The sequence below is a fragment of the Oculina patagonica genome, chromosome 2, assembly GCF_052425735.1.
Source record: "Oculina patagonica isolate OP01 chromosome 2, crgOcupat, whole genome shotgun sequence".
NCBI classification, from domain to species: Eukaryota; Metazoa; Cnidaria; class Anthozoa; order Scleractinia; family Oculinidae; genus Oculina; species Oculina patagonica.
The window spans coordinates 39,988,205-40,010,773 of NC_135759.1; the positions used below are offsets into that span (position 1 = coordinate 39,988,205).

Below are 22,569 nucleotides of genomic sequence, written 5' to 3' on the forward strand. Positions count from 1 at the left end.
CTTCACTCTCATATTGCCTCTCTCCACCCAGGTGTATAAATAGGTATAAATAGGTAGGTATTAATGCCGGGCTATCCCTGCGATGGACTAGCGTCCCATTTAGGTTGGGGGGGGGGGGGAGTAGAAATACAAACCGGGTTAAGCTCTGGCCTGATAGGCCATTAGGCTTGAACGCAAGACTTTTACTTTTGCCTAAAAAGTCAGATTGTTTTATTGTCAAAATTACTCTAATCTTGCACTGAATAAAAAATATAACAATGACTGTCTCGTTAATATTGTGGCAAAAATAGACACATGCATGTTAACTTTTTTTCTTCGTGACCTTGATATTTTGACTTGAGGTTTCTTTGTGGCTGTTTTAATTAATGTTTTATTAATTATTTTATTTACAGATTTAATACAACAAATATTGAATAGGTAATTGTAAAGTAGGTGGCGAAACAATAGGACACGAGGTCCCTACAAGGTTAAGCCACCCACCCACCCACCCACGAAAAAATGTTCCATCGAACTTTTTTTTATAATAGTACCCACATGCTTACTAGATAAATTAAAAGATATTTTATACATCAAGCACCAATTTAAGAATTTAAATCTGCTTTTTCCATTAATTATTCTGTACACTAGTCCATTTTTGCGATACATTGCTGACGCGACAATTATTAGACAACCATAAGAAGGAGAGTCAGTCGAGGAGAGTCAATTGTAGCCAGTAAGTTTGCTCCAAATTGAAAAAAAATGATATGAACACCGATCTTCGTGTTAGATAGCCCGAAGGCAGACTGGACTTGGCACGCGCAAAATCTGACGTGCCACTGCGTGCAAAGCTATCGAAGACCAATAACGCACTATGGTAATATAGTTGCGCTTAATGCTGTAGTAGCAGAAAAATATTTTACGCTATGAAACACGCGCAATGTTGTGCACTACAATTTTAGGAACAGGGTGCGTACGCAGTACCCTGGGTACCAGAGGATTTTTTCTCCAAAACAGGAAACTGCGCATGAAAAGGTCATCTGGCATTCCATTCTCGACCCCAGAGCTCTTGTCTTTTGCACGTGACTGACGGCGACAAGCGCACATGCGTAAAAGAGCTCTGGAGTCGAGAATGCTGGCACCCAAGGTACGTACACATGCACGCTGTGCTGCAGCAGGAAAGCATTACCAAGCATTGCTTCTGACCATGTGAGATTTCTTGTATGGGTCCGGACCTTTTAGAGCTTCATTATCGACGTTAACCATCATGAACCTCACTCTATTTCTGCTTCTTCCTAAATTAAATCAACTTAGTTCATGTCGAGCCGAGGTTCGAAATAATTATTCTCCTGACTAATTTCCGTTTATGTTATTTAATGTTAGTTCTGCAATACAGATTTGCTGGTACATCAAGTCAATATCTCCTGGTTGATCAAGAAACTTCTTTACTCTCCTCGTAAGTCCCATTGTCACAGTATATAAGGAGAATTTAGATGTCAATGATAATACACCAACCCTTAAGCTTTGTACATATATTCGCTTTTATGCAATGTCTCCTTGGCTTAACACGGGCGTTCTGCCACATGAAGTTCTCTAATCTCTTGCTACCAGGCCACCCACTTTGTATGGCCTACTATCATTGCCTTTGGTATCAGCTCATCGGGTAATTTTTCCTCGTCCTCAGGTAGGGAAGGCGATCTGAGGTATTGGCAAAATCGAATTTGATTCAAACTTTCCTCCAGCGTTGTCTCACTATTTCCATTAGTAGCTTGTTCCAGAGGATGTGAAAAAGACAACGTAGTACCGGGGCTAGAGATCTTTCTAGTTTTAGGGTGGTCCAAAACTTTTTCGAAACTTTCAGAAGAGGTTTTCGCCTCCGGTTCTTTTTCAGCCACCTCTATTGCATTTTGACGTTGTAAGCCGAATTCCTTCGTGTTGGCCAAAGCTTGCTGCAGATCCGCTGCTAGCTTTGTCCTCTGCAATTCCCTGCCAGGAGACTTGCTCCGAGCTCTTGGATTCGGAGATGGAATCCGAACGTTCAACTCACGACGGGGTGCACATGGCGAATTCGGAGCAGATCTGGATTGCGCATTATCCATCGCTGGAACTATCAAACCTGTAGACGTAGGACCAGACAAGCTTGCCACAGAAAGCTTGCGCTGCCTGCCTTGGTTAGCTCCATTTGGCCAAATAGCGGGAAGTATAAGACCGCCGTTCTTCTCGCCGACAGCCGACTCCGGCGATTTCCCGCCGTTTTCGCCGCAATGAAGTGACGGCAATCTACCATCGCTTGGCATCGAGATAGATCTCTGCTGGCGTGGATGCGTGGTTTGCGCCCTTGGCTGAGCCTGTGTGATAAATCCACCGCTTGATACATCTTTATATTCAACAACGGTTACCATACAAGCAGGAGCTGAAATCTTTCTTGACCCTGTGCCGTCATCGTCGCTCATGCGCCGAGAATTTAGCATTCGTTGTTTTTCGGTTTGAAGCTCTCTCTGTCGCTTTGCGTACTTCTCTTTGTAACTCTCCATACTTTGTAGCATTTTCTTCTGCTCGGAACTCATGGCGCCCATGCTGGCTTTCATTTTGTTTTGCACAGCAGAGTTACGAGCCAACGCTTCTTTCATTGTAGTGGAAAGCTTGTCCTCCTTGAGTTTGTTCATTTTAACTCCGAGAGTCTTTGTAAGTTTTCCCCAAGATTTGTCAAACTACCATTAAGTTTCTTAAAACGCAAGTAACCCTCTAGTTCGAAAACAAGATTCCTTACTACATAATCCGTATGAGACAATAGAATTTCTTGTTGTTGAAAAAACTAATAGGATTAGCATCATAAAACGAACTCATGTTCATTTTAATCTCGCATGGGAAAACATCTCTTGTTTTCGACCCTCCCAAAGGAAAACGACATTGTTTTAGAAACCTCCGCTCGATTACATTAAGAACATAATTGATTTCGTTATTTTGTGAAATCTACGCTTTTAAAAAAGATTATTTGAAGAGTAACCCATCACTAAATCGCGATCTCGTACTCTTGTGTCACAAGAGTAATGTAATTACAACTATATATATTTCGTTTTAAGACGAAAACTTATGTTGCTTTTGTGTTTCTATGACAACCCGATAAAAAGCTCCCATTATCAGCAGAAATGAGGCCTCGCTAAATTGGTGTTCTATTGTTAATGAAGTTGTTTTATTTTTTTTAAAGCTTCCATTAGCAGCATATGTATGTCACATTATCGCCAATTAGTTGAATTGCCTACGTCAATTGAAATTGACAAAATTTCAATGAAACTCACAGGATTCGATTTGACAAAAACTGTAAAACTTATAAATGAGCAACGTGTTTTTCAGGTTTTAATGTTAAAATCGGTTGGGTCACTCTACAATTCCGGGGTGGTAGCCAATTTTCGTCCTCGAATTGTGGAAAACTGTAGTTACGAATCTTTTATATCGGCTGGATAATTATTACTTATTGTAAATTCTTTTTGATTGTTGTTTTTTTTTTCGATGTAGAACGTGTTTGCGCGGGCCCTGTACATAAGTGGTCCCGGGAAAGCTAGTGCCATTATCGAAAGAAATGGGATGTTTTACGCCAAAAACACTTTGTCGACCCTCGATCAAGAGAATATAGTCAAAGGAAAGGGTATTATATACACCACTTTATTTCCGTATTCCATCACTTTATTGCCAGGAAATCAAAAGATCATGACTTAGCTTAGTGACATCCCACGGAATCATGTCACTGAAGACGATAAGCCTGGTTTTCACTAGCGACGCAAGCACAAGCGCAAGGAAACAGCTCTTATTTCACCGTGAAAACGGCTCGGCTCAAGCAAAAACATAAGCGCATTTCATTTTGATGCTGTGAAGGACCAAAATTTTCCTTTGCGTGATTGCACTTGTGCTGCCTGCGAGCAGGCTCCATCGGGGCACGTGAAATGAACCCTTCGAGCGCCGAAGGCGCGATCCGCGAGGCCGAAGGCGCGGTCGGCGAGCGAAGCGAGCCGCGGGCGAGCGAATCGAGCCCGCGACCAAATTGAAGAGCCATCGATCGATATATTGACACCGGAAGCGTAGCGAGTGTCAACAAGTTTCAATCGAGGGGCCGGATTTGAAATTCAATGGCTGCGTGCAGGCTCTCCCTCTGGGGGCCGCCGCCCACGCACTCGCGCCTTCGGCGCGGGATCCGCTTCGGCGCTCGAGGAGTTCAATAATAATATATTCGCGTTGCCCCCGAATGAGAGCCTGCTCGCAGGCTACATTGTGCTTGCGTTTGTGCTTGCGTCGCTAGAAAACAGGCTATAATAAGCGTGTTTTTATTATTTCACTTCCTATTTTGACCTATCAATCATTATAATAAAATAAATAATAAAAAAGAAGCGCAGTAGCGTAAAAAAGCAAACTCAAACAAGAGAAACCCTACAGGACGGCGCCTGCGGCCGGCGAAACTGACACACTCCGACTGACATGGCCGCAAATCCCCCCGGAGAGAGAGGGAGACGGCGGGGCGGGCGTGAGTTGAGGCCAGTGACCAAGCATGCATGCACGAACGACACATGCTCAACACAAAGGTAACGAGTACAGCGAAAGGAGCGGTCTGGGACGCACTGTAGGGAGGAGAAGAGTTACCCGCTGACCCTACTGGACACAGCCGCGACAAAGTAGGAAGGAAAAAACGCCGAAAATGCAGCAACGAGAAAGGCAGTTGGCATGAAAAAGGGTGCACAAGAGATGATAAAAGAAACCAGTGTGCATGCTCAGCCACCTTGGAACCAGAACCACAGAGAGATGATTCGCCTCCCCCGTGAAGGGAAGCAAAAACCAAATTAATAAAAACTCATTATTTTAGGCATTATTTTGTTAGACTGTAAAACAGCCGTTATTAATGGGTAAGCACTAAATTAGGGTCTAGAGAAAGGGAGCAAATAATATGGGATCGGGCGTGAGAGCTTTACTCGTCCGACACGGGCCCGGACTATCGGCATTTTTTATTTTTACCCTTCGAGAAAGGGGTACACTTCTCTTTCGTCCCTCCCTGAGAAGAAAGAGAAGAGAAGAGAATCTGCCTCTTAGGGTAGCAGTTTTTGAGAGATCTGAGCAAAGAAAACTTGGGTCTCACTCCCTGCGACAATTTTTTGCTGCTTTGCAACAGACTGTTTTGTAACCCCGTATTCCGTCGCTTATATTAGTGACCGGTCATTGTTCAGAGGGTGAGGAGGGTTGGTGTAAATAGGGGGATGGTCAAGGACTTTTATGCAGGGAAAAGGTTAGGGGGGGGGGGGGGGGGTACATTTATTTATGCAGGCACATAGTAGGTGGGGTGGGTGAGCGAGTGAGATGGTGAGGAGAGTCAGCAAAAAAAGTGCTTCATAAAAGGAGAGGGTAAGGAGAATTTAAACACAGTCTCCCCTCCATTTGCACCAGTCTAGTACTTTTTGCGGTAGCTTTGAGACAAATTAAGACACTTTCACCTTAAAACCGGTATTTAATTCAGTTCATAGTTCATATACTTTCGTGTACGCAATACCAAAATACGACCGCGTACGTGTTAACTCAATAAATTAGTTACATGTAAAAATAGTTTTATTTTCATCTATAGACGAAGCTGACAAATCTATATTTTCATTCCTGAAAATATTATCTTATGTTAACTTCAACCATAGCCTAATAAAGCTGTGTCATGGCTATGGAATCCGTCCTACTAGTCTATCCTCCCTTCTACAACCTTAAACACAACTTGTTTTTCAAAGCCACAATGTAACACACATTTCACAAGTGGGTTTGACTTCATGTTTTCAAGGACATAGCACTGAATAACGTATAAATTCATCTGTAATGTTATTTATAGTCCAAATTTCTTTTTCAGAGAGGCTTGTAGGCCCGGCATGTATTGTTGGATAAGGAAGACTGTTGTTCGTGAATGATGTATGAGGCATTATTGCTTTTGATGTCTTTGTCTGAAGTCTTTCATGAAATCTACAAGTGTCTTGACATCATCAAGTTTGACGGCATTGTACATTGACACCCTTATTCCTCCAACTGACCTGAAAAAAAAAGTCACAGTTGTGTTAGTGGCGTATAATCATTCATGAGCAAAGCTATTTTGTTGGCCACATTGGTGATTAGTAATGAATCCAGTGGGCGGGAGGCTAATGGGGTTAAAAGGAGCAAAAGGATCAAAAACTTTTCAGTATGTATTTTTTTTTTACTAAGGGATCTTGTCTTTTTTTTATTCAGAACGAATGTAAGGCGACCAGTAGGAAGAAATGAAATTTGATGGAAATTGAAAAGATACTAAGCCAGCTGCATGAACCTGTTACAACTTAATTATTGATAATGAGTAACGAATAGAGGGGTTTTCACTTGAGTGCGAAGTAAATTGCGTTTGCTTTGGTTTGCATACTACGCTAAGTGATTGGTTTAAAATCTCCCCCAGCCAACACGTAACCACCTCGTCGCCGGCGTTCCGCGCCGTGCCCCATGTATGCCGATGATTGGTTCACTGGATTCTGTGTCTGTGATGGCAGAGATTATTTGGTTTGGTTTTACGACACTCAATTGAAAACTGCTCTAAACAAACAAAAAAATCGTTGGTATTGTATTCCATAATATACTGACCTATGGCCCTTGAGTTGGATCATGTCTTTAGCGGCTGCTTCTTCAATGAACAGTTTTTCCAGCTCTTGGTCTCCTTCAGGGCTGGCAATTCTGAAAGGAGCATTCATTCTTGAACGGCTCTTCTTTTCCACCGTGCCACTATAAGTAAAATATTAACAGAATTAACAAAGTAAATTATTATAATACAGTTGAATCCCTATAACTAGAACCCTCAGTAACTCAAACCTCCCGCTAACTCGAACCTTTTTCGATTTCCCTTCAGGTCATTTTCATACTAATTTTACCCTCAATTACTCGAACTCCCGATATTTCGAACCTTTTTTGATTTCCCTTGAAGGTTTGAGTTATCGGGATTCAACTGTATTATATGATTAAATTATTTGAGTGACTTTTCACACTAAAGAGGTGCGGTGGCCTAATGGATAGCATGCTGGACTCTGGATTGAGCAGTCCACGTTGGAGCCCTGGCCATGGCACTGCTTTTTGTGTTCTTGGGAAGACACTTTACTCTTAAAATGCCTCTATCCATCCAGGTGTAGAAATGGGTAGCATTAAATCTATTATGCTGGAAGAGGGGAGGGGTAATGCTGGAATTAAGTAACATCTCATTCTGGGAGGGAGTAATGCTACAGAAACAGAGATAAGCTCCGGCCTGATGAGCCACCTGGGTCAACAGCAGGCTTAGCCCTTTTACACTAATGACTGATGGCAGGCAAAGTTAACTCCAACAAACATCAAAACAAGAAAAATATTCTTACCAGTAGAAGCCATCTGAAGAATCCACGAGTTCATACAAGAGATCTGACTTCATTTGGTTTATTCTGTTGATTTCTGTGTAAGACATTAAAAAATACATGTATCTTTTAGTATACAATTTTAATTTAAAAAGCAATTAAAGTGCAAGAAAATGTGTAGACACAAAAACTTCCAGGTGAGTTCTAGACACAAATCTCTGACAACTATCCATCTAGCCTGTTCCAGGCATTTGGTGAGTTGGGGGAGCAGCGCGAAAAACAGTTTTTCACTCGCCATTTTTCGCACTGCTCCCCAACTAACCAAATGCCTGGAACAGGCTTTTTTTTTAATAACAACAACACTATTTACATACTTACAAATACAGTTACTTACTTACATTCTCTACTTACTTTATATACTTACAGTAACTAAAAATCACTACTACTTTTTTTCAGAACAAAAATTAGGTTACAATACAAAGAAATTACATTACAACAACAACAAAAAAGAAAAATATACATTGAAAAATCTCGAAAATTAGCCTAAAAAAATGGCACAATTACTTTTTTTTTTTTTTAAATTACATATTACATGCGTTTATTTATTAACAAAAAAAATCACTAACTAGAGAAATAACTGTACGGGAAAAAACGAATTAAAGAGAAAGGGAAATATTTTCGGCCATTTATAAAAGTTTATAATCTTTTTTTGAGGCAATGTACTTTTCTGTCCGGTAGTAAATTTTAATTAATTTAACGTTTGCAACCTTCAATATACGGCTGTATATTCTTATATATTCTTTCTTCTACAATCCCAGATATATAAAGGTAAAGGTAAGCCTGCTGTCGAGCCAAGTGGCTCATCAGGCCGGAGCTTATCCCGGTTTCTTAGCATTAAGCAGCTAGGAGATGCTACTCCCCCCTGGATGGGATCTAGTCCACGCAGGGCACCCCCCAGCAGTAAATTGCCGGCACCCATTATACACCTGGGTGGAGAGAGGCGAGAGTAAAGTGTGCCAAGAACCCACGACCCCGGCCAGGTCCGAACCCGGACCGCCGACCGGAGCCGGCGCAACCTAGGCCACCGCGCCTCCCATTACCGGTAAGTAGAGGGCAAGTCGAATTTATTATGCCTATTATAATTTCTTGAATGCTGAGAACTCTTGAATTTTTTGTTAGCGTAAAGTAGTATTTTTTCATAATGTTTCCAAAATATATTTGAGAAAGAACAGGCTACTATGATCCATGAGATTTACAAATTGTGAGTCAGTTTTACACAAAATGGCAGCATTGAGAAATTGAATATTTGTTCTGTTACCTTGAATTCCTCCAATTCTTTTCAGCCACTTGAACACCAGACCCATAATGTAAATACTGTATGTTGGAGGTGTGTTGTACAGTGAGTTCATACCAGCTTGGATCTGTAATGTCGAAATAATCAGATTAACTTAGATTCAGATTTTTATTAATTCACACTATTTACAACAGTTAAACATGGAACGAGGTAAACATTGTCAATACCCAAGGTCTCTAGAGGCCACTGACAGAAGAAAGCAAAAAATCACCATTGCGACTCAGCTGAGCATTCTGGTTACTTTGAGGCCAAACATGTGCTCTTTTTGTGTATAATATTTTTTCTATACTTGATACAGAGATCAATAATAGTTTTTTTGTTATTCAACAGTGCTATTAAGAGTTAAATTTACGACATAATACACAAAATTAAATATAAATTTGGAGAAATAATGTGCCATTACTGGTGAATCCTCCAGCCTTACCTTGTAGTCAAAAACAACTGGGCACTGCGGTGAAGGGTTAGTGATCAGATCTTCTCGCACTGAAAATAAAGATGCAAAATTAATAACTCATATAAAATATCACCATCACTAAATTCTCTTTGCACAATGATCATCATCTTGAAACCACACAGGCAAGAGTACACAGAGTACAAAAATTACCTTCTAAAGGAATATCACAAATTATACATAAGTTACCAAAAAGAAAAATTTGTTCAGCAAGAAAACACGTAGGTGTGAGAATAATTCAACTTACCAATGACCAGTGTGACTCCAGCGCAGCCAACATTCTTTTGAGCTCCACCATAGATCATTCCAAACTATAACATAAAACATTCATATCCAGTCATTAACACTACTCAATCTTAATATTAAAAGTTTCTCTGAGCTTTAATGAGCTAACATAAGATTGCTTCGCTTTGGCAAATTTATAAAAATAAATTTGTTACTGAAATTAATATAAATTCTTATTCTTATAGTTCCTTGCCTTACTAAAACATATTACATCAAGTGTCAAGACACAAGTGGTTAAATACTGGTACAGTCAACTCTCTCTTATCAGACGCCTCTATAAGACGGACACCTCCATAAGACTGACACCTGGTGACGGTCCCTGCCTTTTTTCAGTCATTTTACTGTAACCAAACTCGCCATAAGACGGACACCTCTCTAAGACGGACAACGGACACTTTGAAATCATTAACGGACACTTAGAAGTGTTTTTTATCATGTTTTATTAGTGAAAATACTTGGAACCAAACTTCGTATTGACCTAAAGAAAAGTTAGTCAGCGACCTAAGGATATGTGTATACCAAGCTTACTAACCAAAAACATTACTTTTCTGCTTTCGTGTATGGGCACTAAAGAGGTCGTTTTATACTTACAGTTTTACAGTTTGCGTAGAAGCTCTCAATTTTTGCCTTAACAAGCAAATACGGTCCTTTTATTATTTTAGTCTTGTTTCAGTTAGCAAAGGTTTGTTGCATTGTGCAAAGGTTTAGCTTTGTTATCTCAGAATTACTGGTGTCATGTTACCTTGACTCTCTACAGAGCGGACACCTCTCTAAGACAGACAGCTACGGCCGGTCCCGAAGGTGTCCGTCTTAAAGAGAGTTGACTTTACTTTAAATACAGGGGCACACCAGCTGTCTTTGCCTCAACCTGTTCTTTAATCAATTAGCTAGGGCAGGTAGCTCACCTTGCTGACATCAATAGGTCTTGACAAGATGTTTGACGACATGTCGCAAACAAGTGGTACTTTATTTGTCTCTGGGATAAAATCAAACTCCACTCCTGGATAAACATCACACAGAAAAACATCAGTCTGGTTAACTAGCCTAGTTATTATCATTTTTAATAGTTATTCAAGAAACTTTAAAGATAAAGGCTACCTTATACAGGTCCTATACAAATACACTATCTAATTCATAATATTTTTCTTTATCCTACAACAAAAACTAATCAACTATTAAAATGTTCTCAAACTATTAATAATAGTATTTAGATTTATGCCTGGACACTTAGGGTTTTGCTTAAAGCAGGCCCGCGGCCCACGGCCCGCGGTCCACGGCCCGCGGTCCACTTTGCGGCCCGCGGCCCGGCGGCCCACCCCACGGCCCGCGGCCCGGCGGCCCACCTCACGGCCCGCGGCCCGCGGCCCACCTATAAGCTTAAATCAAAGAAAATCCAAAGTCGAATCTTCAGGAGTCTTCTTCATCGAAAATCGAACGTGAACTACCCCTAAAAGCTGTTTGAAGTGCCGACAATGGACCATATTTTCTACACGAGCGAGAAAATACCACAAGTATTCGCGTGTGCGCGTAGTATAGCAACGAAACCCGAATTAACGCCTCCATCGCCTCCATCTTGTTTTGCTTCTTCGTTCTCGCCCCAGTCTCATATTGACGTCGGATCGAATGCCTGGTTACTAAGCTACGAACGTTCTGCAAACGCACGTCCTTGTTGTCACACAAAAATGCATGGTAAAACCGTGTTTTATGAAGAAATATCTGTCAACAAATACCGAAAAAAGACCAGCCATACGTCAAAGTTGGTGTTCATTATATAAATGAGCTGAAATTGTTGGTAAGACTGAAGTATTTTTCTTTTCAATGTTAAGTGAGTTCACGTTCGATTTTCGATGAAGAAGACTCCTGAAGATTCGACTTTGAATTTTCTTCATTTGATTTAAGCTTATAGGTGGGCCGCGGGCCGCGGGCCGCGGGCCGCGAGGTGGGCCGCCGGGCCGTGGGCCGCAAAGTGGACCGCGGGCCGTGGGCCGCGGGCCTGCTTTTAGCAAAACCCGGACACTTAACTGACATGAACCCATAAGTAATGAAAAAACATTTTAAAAACAGGTTTGACCATCAAACCTACCATGAATTGTTTCATTGGCGCAATAGTAGACGTATGAAGCATTTGGATTTAAGTTCCATTCCTCCTGCTGGGGGATTCCTTTAACAAAACAGAATCATAAATTATTTAATTATATGTCAATATAATTCAAACAGTTACCAACTATTTTAGATAAAACAATGCTTATTAAATTGTAGTAATTTATACTATTGATTGTAACGCTTTTTTTTTGCTCTCCCAGCCACTGACCACAACTACCTGTATAGGAAAACCTTCTTTATGCACAAAAACAAAATTTTATCCCGTCACTACTTACTGTTATATTTGTCCAGCTTCTTGAAAACCTGATTTACTTTGACAAATTTCTCTGCCTAAAAAAAGGGGAAAAAATTGATTAACTATTCAGTGGATACATCGCTTCCAAATATCCGAAATTTATGTGCACCAAAATTAAACAACTGAACTGAAAAAGGAAATTTGTCCTTCTCCAAAAATAACCGCAGCAAGACATCTGCAAATTGAGTTTTTTGTTATTTACCTCTTTTGCAGCTTTCGCTGACCAAGCTCCAGTAACAATGTAATCAGCCGATCCACCCTCTGAAAAAATTAAACTTTCATTAAATGCATCGCACATAGCATGCAAACATTTTAAGTACAAAATGTGAACTGCAGTACACAGACAGAAAAAAGCAATTGGTTCATGCACTGGCTATAAGGGTTCTAATCAATACTTGTGACTTATAAAATTGGTTACAACTGAAAACCAGCACATAGGTGTAACTTCTCAAAATGACAAATTGCAAGATGCCATCTAGCATCAACATACCTTTAGCCAAATTCAGCGGAACAGCAGCAAATTGTCCAGTGCCACCTCCTTGAAGAAAAAGAACCTTGTAGTTGTCTGGTATGTTACTGCAAAATCAAAAGTGCAAAACCTTACTAATTATTTTAATGAATCTCTGAAACCTTCACCTCTCAATTTTAAAAATTAAACGTTGTCTGTTTAGGAAATGTTTGTATTTTTATGACACTTAAACATGATATTCTTAAAACTTACAGCAGCTCTCTCAGGTCACTTTCAGCTTCATTCACAATTTTGGCAAAGGGAGCAGATCGGTGACTCATTTCTAAAGGAAAAGAGATAAGAAGTACAAATTCAATGACAAATCTAGACTGGTGAAGAGTACATAAGCTAACAACTGCAAAAGTGTTCCTTTTTTTAGCTACATGCACTTATGAGTATAATCACTCTTGTCTATATATCATTTGAACAAATAAAGTAAAAGAACACAATACACATATATAATGTCTGATGATTAAATGACTACATAACTTTAACTGTACATACCCATAACACTAATTCCAAGGTTTCCATAATTAAGCAGTTCTTTTTGAGCTTCTGCCAAAACCTTAAAAGAAAAAAAAAAACATCATAAATAAGACAAAAAGATGAAACTAAGACAGCCTGATAGCAAAATGAGTTCAATATGAAGAAAATGTGATATCCTTTGTACTATAATAATATTATTATTGTCTGTCGACTAATGACCAATACAGTTGAACCCTGTTATTTCCAACCATCAGGGGAAACAAAAAATAGTTCGAAATAACGGGAGTTCAAAATAGCCGATTGTAATGACTGAAGGGCAAATCCAAGGGAATTGGGTTTTAGTTTGAAATAGCAGGGAATTAGAAATACCCGAGTTAAAATTAGCAGGGCTCAACTGTATTAGTGTGCTGGACTCAGGATCGAGCGGTCCGGGTGCAAACCCTGGCTGGGGCACTGTGCATTGCGTGTTCTTGCACAAGGAACTTTCAAATCTCAAAGTGCTCCCTTCACCAACGCGTATAAATGTGTTTGAGCAAATTTCACATTTACTGCTGAGGGTAACCCTGCGATAGACCAGCATGCAATCAAGGGGGAATTGAAATACTCCTAGTCACTTAATGCTACAGAAAATGGGATATGCCCCAGCCCGAGGGGCCACTAGGCTCAAATGCAATGGCCAATCTACACAATAGAAAGTCTAATTAATTAAGGTCATTGCCCTGAAATAGAACTGAACCTGAACACAGATTTTTAACCAAACTTCGCCTACTGCTTTATTACTTTAAGGGAACTTAAATTTTGAAATAAAAAGGGGGGTCACCATATTCGATTAGAAGCAGGAAGACCTTGAATATTCCATATAATTCCTTTATAATTCCTCTGCGAGTACTGCCAAAGTACACGTTTTTAGCGATAATTTATTTTTCAAACATAAGAATTGATCTGTTTTCATTTTACAGAAAGAATTTGATCACTACACCCAAAATATGAGAAAAAATTGATAGGTCAACAGACGAGAAAGCGGCAATTTACTTCTCTCGCAGACTAAGCCGCATAGAAAAAAGCCGTCATTTTGTTTATGTGCACCCACTCGCATGCGGTAATTATGCAGAAAATTCTGCGCAGTAAGGATGCGCAATGCAATACAGGGCAATGACCTTAAGGATTAATTTTAGTGCTGCGTCACTTATTTGAAAATGCTTACATGCCTCAAAGGAAAGTCAGTGAAAACTTGCCAAAGGAGAGAAAACAACAATAAGACCATAAAATTGGCACAGAAATCAAGTTATAAACACAAACTGATTGACATGCAATGTTGAAAGAAGGCTATCTGTGAAGTCATTTATTATTACTTTTTGTGAATTATTCTGAAAGAAATTCATGTTATAGCCGCAGCAGGGGCACAGTATTGTACTAAATTCACTGCTAACAAAGCAAGTGGCTTTAAGTTTTATTCATCGGCTGTTCGATGGAATCGAGTCGAGTTTGAATAAAAAACAGTACAAATAACCCGAAATAACAAAAAAAATGAAGTTAACTTATAAATTACTAGTGCCTAGTCCATGTATTTCTAGTTTTTCTTCAATTTTTGTTCGAGTCAAAACAGGGTACAAGCTTTACAGAAAGATTCTTACATATTGATCTGCAAATCTCTAGGTTACAGCAGTTGTGTAGACACTGAGGCGTGAATATTAAATTGTGTAATTATTGCATCAGCCAAACTAAAAGCCACTAGCGGAAAGAAAAATGATTTTTCCCACTAAAAATCCTCAATGCCACCGTGTTTTCACACAAATAGACTATTTTGAACGATTTATCTCGACACACTACTCGTACATTCAAACTAGACGGCCAGTAGCCCATCCCTATATTTTGATTCTTCTTTGCTTCGACTCTTCTTGTCGACATGTAGTCTCGAGACGGATGAGCAAAATAAAGCCCATCGATCGCTTTCGCAACTTTCACAATTCGTGAATTTCACCATTGAGTCGAAAACAGCCGAACAGCCTAACTTTCGAACAACAGATCGCTCACAACACAGTCCAAGGAATCTCCCTTCAATGTTTTGCTTTCCTCCCATATTAGGGAAATGCATTGATCTCGCTCCCCATATTAGGGAAACGCGCCAATTTCGTTAGCTTCGCGGTTGTTAGGTTGCTCACGTTTGCACCGGCTAAAGTTCTTTCACAAACTGTTTCGCAATTATTTTACGATCTACTAAGGGTAAAAAACACTACGTTTGGTCCTTACCAGGGAGATTTCGAAGCACATTGAAATCGAAACAAGGCATGTTGTTAAGTCGTAAATTCGACTCGACAAACGGTGACATTTCTGAGCGCATCTTTCGCAAAGATCGATCGCTGCAGAATTCTATTAAAACTTGGGCTGAAATTATTTTTAAATCCTACTAGATTTCCCCCAGAAAATTTCAAAATAAGTTTAGGAAAATGTGATGCAATAGGACAGTACAGAACCGACGGACTCTAGCCAGACAGAAATAAAACCAGAGAAGAAAATACAGTGAAAGTATGGCGCGAAATTAGCTTATTACTTACTTCTTCCGGCAGTTTGGCAGGGCCAGCAGAGAAATTCAAAACACGTTTTCCGGTATCGGCCATTGCTAGGTAAAGCTAGATCTCTGTGATTTAAATCAGCACAGTTTCAAGGTGACGTTTCCTCTCAATGCTTGAGTACAGTGGAAAGAGCGATTTACACATTTCAAAACCATCTTTATATGAGTCCGTGAAATTACAGCCATTGGCCTCGCTTTCACAACTGTCACGTCTGATCGGCAGCGGCGTCGCTGATTGGTCAACATGCACGTGCATGTGAAAAAGGCATGAAGGTCCACAGAGCACAGGGAAAACACGCATTTCAGTGATTGTTTCAGCCGCCATGCGACTCTCTGATAGGCCAATTTCCGATCTATTAGAATTTTATAAATTTGGCTTATTTATTCATCCTTCGATCACAATATTTATTTTGGTTTGTTTTTCTAAACCGTACGCTGGTCCAAGAGATTTTCTATCTTCACTTTAATTTCACATTTACTCAAGCGCCACAGAAAAATTGCAGTTCTTTTGATATGCCCTGAAAATAGGTACGGACCATAGAAATTGAATTGCTCTTTGTGTCGCCAAACAAAGATATATAAATTAAAAGAATGTTGAAATACCGAGTCGGTGTTTAAGTGTAAACAAAACTCCCATGATGCCACAAAGCCACGAGCACTGTATTTCACTGATTTCACTGTAGAGTGCGTTCGAATCTTGGCATTTCTTTTTTCTTATCTCAGTGGACTCTTTTTAACAATATTTATTATGAATAGGTTTAATAATTAGAAATGAACAGAACATTATGCAATCAGTGAACTGTTTATATACTGGCTAGATCCGAAACTACCTCGCTCCTTACTCGTTTAGACTTAGAAACTATTCACGGCTAAACGAGTATCGCTAACTGCTACAAGAGCGGAGTTTCAATTTGCAGATCACTGCCTTCCCAGAGTTGACACACTACTGACTCGATACAGCGACATGCAAACACGCTCGAAATTGCGACATTGCGGTGTCGGAAATTCCACAAGGCCAGTACACCGCACCCTCTCTCCCCTTGTATGGACTTTGCCCCGGCTTCTGTTTGATTCGCCTGCGGAAATGCCAGTATGCCACACAAGCACACAGTCCAATACATATGCCCTGCTGTGTTTGAGTCCCTTTCAACATATTGAAAACTATTTTTTCCCTTTTATATTTAAATAAAAACACTGATTATTTAATTTTGACTTATTTTCGCTTCGGCATTTCTGAATTGAGAGAATGGTGAGGCAAGGTATATTCTGCCGAAAGTCACCCCAAACTGAACGTGCGGGGTATGAATGAATCAGTGAAATGTTACACTCAAAACCAGTGTTTTCGCAACTCCTCCGTATTATTAGGGACATTGTTTCTAAAAACAACAGATTACTCTTGGGGTTGCGAGCCGGAGAAGGTCTACGTACATTGAGTACAGTGGGAACTGAGAAACGACAGAAAGCAAAAAGTCAAAAAGAGAAAGACGCAGATTCAGTCAAAGTGCTCGAAAAAAAATTAAAAACTCAACGAAATTGGGCATTTCCTGACAGTAAACACTGAAAATCCTATTCTAATTCATAAATCAAAGAAGGTCGAAGCATGCATGGGGATGGGGCATTTACATATAGAGAGGAGTAATTACCCGGAGGGGAGGGGGTACTCCGCCCCGAAATCTACCCCTTTCTCTTTCATATGCCATTTTCGACAGAAACGGTAACCCTTTAGAATACCTTCATAGCAAAGTAGTACCCTTTCACATACCTACAAGCTTAACTATATTAAAACAGTTGAACGGGTACTTAGCTATCACTCAGCTTCTGGCATTTCTATGGAGCATGGATGTCCGCCAATTGAATTGAATGTTGTAGTCCCGCCTCTAAAATGTGGCGACGTAGCTGAATGTTTTAACTACTCCCCTAAAACAACAGACCCAGTATGGATGTTTTGTCCGGGATGTCTGAAAAATCAAATGAATAAGCCGCAAAGCAACTATACTTTTCCGTTATTGAGACGCCGAAAACCCGCGGAACATGCCAAGAAGGGAACATAAGTATCTGCAAGCATTCCTCTCTCGCCTATCCTCTGGAGTGTTCAGCAAGAAGGGACGAACCTGGAAAGTTCGCAAAAAAAGTCTTACAGTCCCTCAGATTCAACCTCGTTCCCAGGGTATTTCATCTTCCCTCATCCCCTCCAGAAGAACATAGATCTTGAGAACGAGGTTGCCCTCTCTTACCTACAGTCTTCACTCGGCAGAGAGCATTGGCTACAGGATTGCTTGTCATTTCTCGGTGCCCTGTGAGAGCGAAGGGAGAGGGACTATCTCGCTGTTTCACTCTTCGGGTATTTCTGCAAATGTTTACCTAGGCTCTTATTGACTCAAAACGGAACTTGTTCAGTTGAACTTTTCAAGTGAGTGCAAGCGCCGCGAAAGTGACGGGGGTCGGGGTGGGGGAGATGGGGGGGAGGGGCTCAGAAAAGATTACTGAAGTGTCTGGGACAGCCCGTTTGACCTGATGTGCTGTTCATGAGAGGGCATTGTAACCGTTACAGTTTGTCAGTTTATTTAGATACCGTTTACCAGTCTCTGGCTTTGCTAAGTTCTTCCTTCTCTATTCTGATAATAAGGCCTAGGAAGGCTACGCACATTCAACAACAACAACAACAAGCTTTATTTGCATGACTGTAAATTTGTTACAATATTGCAAAAGCGTAAACTTATTTAGTAATAATAATAATAAAAATAATAAAATAATAATATATAGTAAAAAACAAAAATGATTCATATAAAATTAATTACATTGATAGTATTTTGTTACGTAAATCAAAACAAGATGATATAAATTTAATCAATTGCATGGTCACATTATATTTAAATATTTAAACGACCTGCTGCGGCAGGTCTGCCTGCTCACGTTGCGAACCCTAGTTTCACGTAAGAAACTAGGTTGACAACTTGAAATAACGCGAGCGCTAACTAGAATTACTGGATAGTGTATACTCAATTAACACATAGGGAGTCCCTCGCTGAGTTTTGTCTGAAAAAGTTAAAATCTGTCATTTAAAACCTTAATTTTTTGGTCACAAAGGCTCCCAGAATGCAGAAAATTACATCTTGGAAAAACTTCATTTTTAATTATACCGATCGGGTTGGGGGGGGGGGGGGTGCATGCACTACCTCCCGTGTGGTACAAGAATATATGATTCGCTCATACTTAAATGTTACGATTTCAAGTATATTTTTTCAGGGCCGTTCGCTTTCAGCATCAATCATAAATTAAGCGTAATCCCAGAAGTCTTTTTGAATCTGCATTATATTTAATGTGTTCCTAAGAATCCAAAGTTCATTACTGGGTTGTCGAGGTCGAGGAGCGACGACTAAGCTTGCGTCAATTTGCAGCAGTGATCCCGATGTTTTTGATATCCATTTCATTGCTACGCGGTTCATTCGTCGACATAAACCTAACAGCCTTTAGAATCTTTTCTTTATTCTTTTTCCTTGTCGCGTTGTCTACGTTTTCTTCTATTTCAAAGCCAACATTATCATTTACAGCCGATTTCATTGAAGGCATGTCCACGCGTCCTATACCCATCTGTACTTTGAAGTTCGACTTCCCTCCAGCCGCCACTGAATTCACGCCGCTGCCTAACTCGTTCAAGGAAAGAAGCATGGTAATACAGCAGGCAGCGGAGCACTGGGGATTTCTTCGCCACAAGAGAAAGTTGCGTACCAACACAGCAAGATAACGACCTAGTGTTAGACGAAGAAGCAAAAGAGATGTTAATACTTCCTTTTGCTTCAGATTATGATAATGAAGTTGAGACAATGAAAAATCATACCTAAACTGGTATGAAAAATTTTACACCAAAGAAAGAAAAAAAAAGAAAAATACGTGAAACCAATCAATCAGTCAGAACGTTATTCTGTCAGTCAGTCAGTCAGGCAGGCAGTCAGTCAGTACAGTCAGTCAGTCAGTTAGTCAGTCAGTCAGTCAGTCAGTACAGTCAGTCAGTCAGTCAGTCAGTCAGTCAGTCAGTACAGTCAGTCAGTCAGTCAGTCAGTCAGTCAGTCAGTCAGTACAGTCAGTCAGTCAGTCAGTCAGTCAGTCAGTCAGTCAGTCAGTCAGTCAGTCAGTCAGTCAGTCAGTACAGTCAGTCAGTCAGTCAGTCAGTCAGTCAGTCAGTCAGTTAGTCAGTCAGTCAGTCAGTCAGTCAGTCAGTTAGTCAGTCAGTCAGTCAGTCAGTCAGTCAGTACAGTCAGTCAGTCAGTCAGTCAGTCAGTCAGTCAGTCAGGCAGGCAGTCAGTCAGTCAGTCAGTCAGTCAGTCAGTCAGTCAGGCAGGCAGTCAGTCAGTTAGTCAGTCAGTCAGTCAGTCAGTCAGGCAGGCAGTCAGTCAGTCAGTTAGTCAGTCAGTCAGTCAGTACAGTCAGTCAGTCAGTCAGTCAGTACAGTCAGTCAGTCAGTTAGTCAGTCAGTCAGTCAGTCAGTCAGTCAGTCAAACAGTCAGTCAGTCAGTCAGTCAGTCAGTCAGTCAGTCAGTCAGTCAGTCAGTACAGTCAGTCAGTCAGTCAGTCAGTCAGACAGTCAGTCAGTCAATTATTCCATCGTGTCCCAAACTGATCCTCGCTTTGTAGATTTAACTGATCATGAAAAAATGATGTACCTTCTTAAATAAGATAATAATGCTACCTCTAGAATCATAGCTAAATATATCTTTCCCATGTTTCAAATAAGAAAAGAAATTTTAAATTGAAAGTTATATCAATAAATAGTTGTATAATTAATAGTTCAATTATTATCATAAACGTCTGCATTGTAATTCAAGTGTTTGTTATTAAGTAATTTGTTAGCATAGTTGTTATAACACCTTTATTGGAACTAGACCAATACCTCCCTTTGGAGTGTAAGGCACAATAAAGATTTACTGTTACTGTTACTGTTAATTAATCAGTCAATCGTTCTATTAGTCAATCAATTAATCAGTCAGTCAGTTATATATTTTCTCAGCTCCAACAACAATGATATTAACCAGCAATGAATCCACATACGGATCGACATCTGACGGTACAGACTCTTTTGGGATCTTTAAAATTACTCCAATGCCAAGATTGAGAAATATCACAAGAAGGGATGTAAGTTGCAGTTTATCTTCAAACTCATCTTTAATGGGCTTACGAAATGCGTAAGCAATAGCGAACAGTCCAGAACAAATGGAGGCCAGGCCCACATAAGCTCTGCTCTCACGGCCAATCAGAATAATCCCACAAGTCAACACGAGCTTCCTCACCACTTCCACTAGCTCCCAGTACCACGCGTCATCGTTATAGTTTTCGTAAAGGAAGCTCATTCCAGAAATGAGTTCTGATTCGTCACTAGTCCCCTCTGTGAATCAAGAAAACACACATTTGCCTGTAAAAAGTGTACTAACTATTTATTTTATTTAACTAGCACTATATCTTCTAAATTCGACGCCGGAAGCGTTTATTTGAAACTAGGCCTTGTAGCTCGACCAAATCATTTTCAATCGGAGCGTCATTTAGAACTCAACTTGTGGCGGACTTTTATCGGGGAGCAGTGTTGAATTAATAAAAATAGCCATCACAGTCAAATTAGAAAGCACTAGAAAATGATAAAGATGCTATGTTCATCATATCAAGAGCATAGGACAACGAAAGATTCTGAGTTCCCGACGGGAATCACACCCGTGACAGTTAAGTACATGCAGGGCCAAGAAAAATAAGAGGACAGAGAGAGGCACACCCAATCCAGGGTTTCATATGTTAGTTTGGCAGGTCATGCGTTCGATTTCAGTCGGAAACCGGTGAGATTCTCACACTCGTCCCGTGACATGATTATAACATCACAACTTTCTCATCTTTTTATTTAGCACTTAGATATAGTTTTGTTATATGTTAATTTCTTTCAAGCTGTCTGCCCGCAATTATGCAACACTAGCAATATAAGAAAATAAGGAGTTTACCAAGACTTTTATCATCGCCGTTGTCACAGTCTTCTTCATTTTTTTCCTCCGCAACTTCAGCAGTGTCACACCCACTAAAATCGGGGTCATTCGCAATGGAAATTACCCTGTTTTCGTCTACCTTAGCTGACAAAATCTGTTGTCTTCTACGCCTACATAAAGCCACAAACACGAGCCCTGGAAGAAGAACAATGTATGAGGAAGCCACGAAGGCAAAGAGTTTGAAAAACTCGTAAGTTTCTCCCTCACACTTCACGCTGTAATCGGCCTTCAAGTAAAACGTACAGGAATCTTCAGTACAAAGCTTGTTACACGCCAGTGGAAGAGTTCTCAAAATTGTCGAGCATGTACTTGGGTAGGTTATAAAAAGGAATAAAAACACGTTACGATATAGGAACTCTTTTGTCGTAGATAAGACATTCTTCATTTCTGGAGAATTCAGTTTTAGTTTCCTTGCAAGGAAAAGTTTCCTGGTCCAATAAGCGACAAATGCGAGCGTTATAACGCCAGCATTACTGCCCAAGATGACGTACATATTGCTGAAGGCATCTTGCTTCCAAGATGGAAAGAGACAATGAAGCGGAACAAACTGAAGAATGTTGAGCTGAATTACTTCGGCGTAATCACCAATCATAGACAAGGAAGAAGGCCACTTGACATAGACAAATGCTTCAACTATCCCGGATGTAACTTGATAAAAGCCAATGACAATCTTTAGCCTCGCCAACAGAATGTCAATTTTAGGACGCTTTTCTGTGGCTTTCTTTCTCCTTCCATACCATATCAAGATAGCAATGAGAATGAGAACAACCAAACTTACAAGGCAAAGTTGTACGATAACCCAGGTACCAGACGGACAGGCTTTACAGGAAAGAACTCGTTTATAATATCCACTCTCGCACACTTCACAGAGAGGGCCTGAGTACCCTGTGACACATTTAGACTCCAGTCCTCCCTCGCAGGATTCTACACGCGGACATTTGTAGGGCTGGGGAAGAGTCCCATTATAAAAAGAAGTATTTCTAGGGTAGGAGTTGTTTTTAATTTTTAAATTATCGGCGAATGCTTTGTAGGCAAGCATGTTTTCTTCTGAGTCCCACTGCCAATAGAACCCCTTCTTTAGCGAAACGGATTCATTTACGCAGTCGAGGCCTGTAGAAGGACAACTTTGACAGGAGCCGAAACGATCTTTGCGGTGGAACCCTT

At 40.3% G+C, this 22,569-nt stretch overlaps 2 protein-coding genes across 2 annotated transcripts; both read right to left on the minus strand.

Annotated features, from left to right (window-relative positions):
• Positions 1 to 1,465: 1,465 nt before the first annotated feature.
• LOC144642426 (uncharacterized) lies at positions 1,466 to 2,642 on the minus strand. The gene has a single exon (XM_078501378.1). It carries the CDS (start codon positions 2,640 to 2,642, stop codon positions 1,581 to 1,583), a length of 1,062 nt encoding a protein of 353 aa, XP_078357504.1. The 3' UTR covers positions 1,466 to 1,580.
• A 2,802-nt stretch (positions 2,643 to 5,444) lies between these two features.
• On the minus strand, positions 5,445 to 15,553 carry LOC144641534 (phosphoserine aminotransferase-like). Its single transcript, XM_078500546.1, has 14 exons — positions 15,369 to 15,553; positions 12,832 to 12,892; positions 12,541 to 12,610; positions 12,310 to 12,395; positions 12,022 to 12,080; positions 11,800 to 11,854; positions 11,505 to 11,582; positions 10,327 to 10,421; positions 9,384 to 9,447; positions 9,110 to 9,168; positions 8,650 to 8,752; positions 7,356 to 7,428; positions 6,598 to 6,735; positions 5,445 to 6,023 (listed from the first exon to the last, which is right to left on the minus strand). Exons 1-14 carry the CDS (start codon positions 15,429 to 15,431, stop codon positions 5,915 to 5,917), a joined length of 1,113 nt encoding a protein of 370 aa, XP_078356672.1. The 5' UTR covers positions 15,432 to 15,553; the 3' UTR covers positions 5,445 to 5,914.
• Positions 15,554 to 22,569: the final 7,016 nt, after the last annotated feature.